Raw genomic sequence first — 2192 nt, 5'->3', positions numbered from 1 at the left:
CTCTACGAGGCATGGGGTGCCGTGCAGCATGTTAGCAAGCTGGATGACGTGGCGGAGTGTGTGGATGGCGTTGTCTCCGAAGGTTGCTTTCTTCAACCTGGCAAAATTGCGAGCGTGGGGGCGGAGCTTTTCGACTATGCGTTCTACAGAGACAAAACGGCAAACCAGGGCTGTGGATGACCCAATAATCTTTGGTGATTCAAGGCATTCCCAAGCTTCTCCGTAAAGCTGGAGAGCACGCTCTTCGCGGTGAACCCCCCCTATCTCAACCTCGTAGTAGCCTGCTGCTGGAGCCACGCGATTCGAATTGGAGGGCCGCCTGTTGATGCTTCCTTTGTCGCCCTCTGACCGGACTCGCTGCCCTTCACTGGATGTTATCGTCGCAACACTCTGGGATGGCGCTACAAGTAACTGTGCGGTGGCCACATTGACTGAAGAACGTCTCGTAGAAGACCGGTCCCCACGTGCCGGGTGGCTACCATCTTCCTGAGGCCGTTTCATTGGATCGTCAATGCGTTGAGCATCATTCGTTTCAAGCAGAGGACTATCGTACGATCCGCTCAGGGGATGCTCTCTTTGAACGCAGCAATTTGGAATCGATCCAGAAGAAGATGACGGTGGCTTATCTCCGTGGTCTCGGCCAGGATACGAACTGGACGATTCTCCACTCGTGCGATGAGAAGCAAGGCTGTTCCTGGGGTTTGAAACAGGATTCAGGTCTTTCGGCCCGATTCGGTCAATCCACTGGCGTTCTGCAGCACGAATTGCCTCGTGGCGCTCAGCCTGCAACTTTCGTCGCTCAAGCTCGAGCATTTCGTGCTTTTCTGCGGCTCGTCTCCTTTCGTCCTCTTTCTGGGACTCCAGGGCAACTGCACGTCGTTCAGCATCAGTGACTCTTTTCAGATCAAGGTGCCGGAGTGTTTTAACGCGCTCCACAGCGAAGCGCCTATAAGCATGTGGGTCCTGTAGAGCAATAGGATTGCCATCCATGCTGAGCTCCATAAGGAAGCGAACATCGAAAAGGCAAGCAACAGCATCAAATGATTGGACTCGATTGTTACTCAGGAAGACGCGCTGGAGGGACTGTAATTGCTGCAGTGAGCAAGCCTTGACGATTTGATTGCGCCTCACATTAAGCTCCGTGAGGGATTGTAGGCTACCAAGCTCATCGAGCTCAGTGAGACGGTTACCCGCTAGGTTCAGGACTCGCAATTCTGATAGCGCACCAAGGTGCTCTACCTTTGCTATTGCATTCGAATGAAGGTCGAGGACATCGAGCTTACCCAGTTTCTCAAGATGAGAGATAGCTTTGATGCGATTCTTCCCCAACATCAACACCCGCAGCGTAGGAACGCACTCAAGGTCACGCGACAAGCTTTCAATACAATTGTTGTACAAGTCCAAGAAAATCAGGTTGGGTAAATGAGACAGATGGCGAATCTCTTCGATGTAATTGTTTTGGTAGTTGAGCAAACGCACGCGTTCTTCGGATTTGAGGATGGGACATACAGTGAGGTGACGGCGATCTAGATTCAGTCGCTCTGGGTTGGCTGCGCGCTCCTCTGGTGATCGATATACAACCAGTGTCTCGGGATGGCCTTTGTATTGTGCAAAAAAGACCCCGTCTGAGGGTGGCTTCTCACCAGTTACTTGGGCTATGCTCGGATGATTGCTGCCTTGGGACTCTCGACGTTTCTCACGGTCCCGATCCTTGTTGGCGTCACGACGATCGAGGCCGTCTCTCCCACTGCCAAGGTTTGTTGGTGGCTTACATCGCCCATGCGACCCATCAGACTGTAGCTCGCGATTTGCATCGTTTATCTTTCGGGCTGGCAACACTTCAGCATTGCCTTGCAAAGGCTCGTATATACTCGTGCGCTGCTTCTTTTCACAATCAGGGTTCCAAATTTCATTCCCATCACCTTGGTCTCGTGCGGGGACAGCAGGCATTGCTCATTAGCACTCTCTGATGCTTCCACTCTCGACTCTACCTCATCAGTACTCAGCTCACGGTGCAGATAGCCTCGTCGTCGTACAGACCGCTGTGATATGGCGCCACTGTCCAGGTCTATGTGTGTACTGTCGACGAAGACCTCAGGCATGCGCTTAGCAGATGGCACTAAATTATTGCTCTGCAACTGACAGATCTCCTCTGAGGTCTTGGTAAAATCTGCGTGAGTTGGTTGTGTTCC

The 2192-nt window shown here is 52.4% G+C and overlaps 1 protein-coding gene across 1 annotated transcript in view; it reads right to left on the bottom strand.

Moving 5' to 3' along the window:
* AURANDRAFT_72297 (hypothetical protein) overlaps positions 1-2192 on the bottom strand; it is a gene marked incomplete at both ends in the record, with an annotated part of 3928 nt that overhangs the window by 697 nt on the left and 1039 nt on the right. Inside the window, one exon of the mRNA XM_009041822.1 lies at positions 98-1922. Within this exon, the coding sequence (XP_009040070.1) occupies positions 98-1922 (1825 nt within the window). The remainder of the gene's footprint in view (positions 1-97; positions 1923-2192) is intronic.

Source organism: Aureococcus anophagefferens, assembly GCF_000186865.1.
Source record: "Aureococcus anophagefferens unplaced genomic scaffold AURANscaffold_24, whole genome shotgun sequence".
NCBI classification, from domain to species: Eukaryota; class Pelagophyceae; order Pelagomonadales; family Pelagomonadaceae; genus Aureococcus; species Aureococcus anophagefferens.
This window is presented reverse-complemented; position numbering and strand designations above follow the sequence as displayed.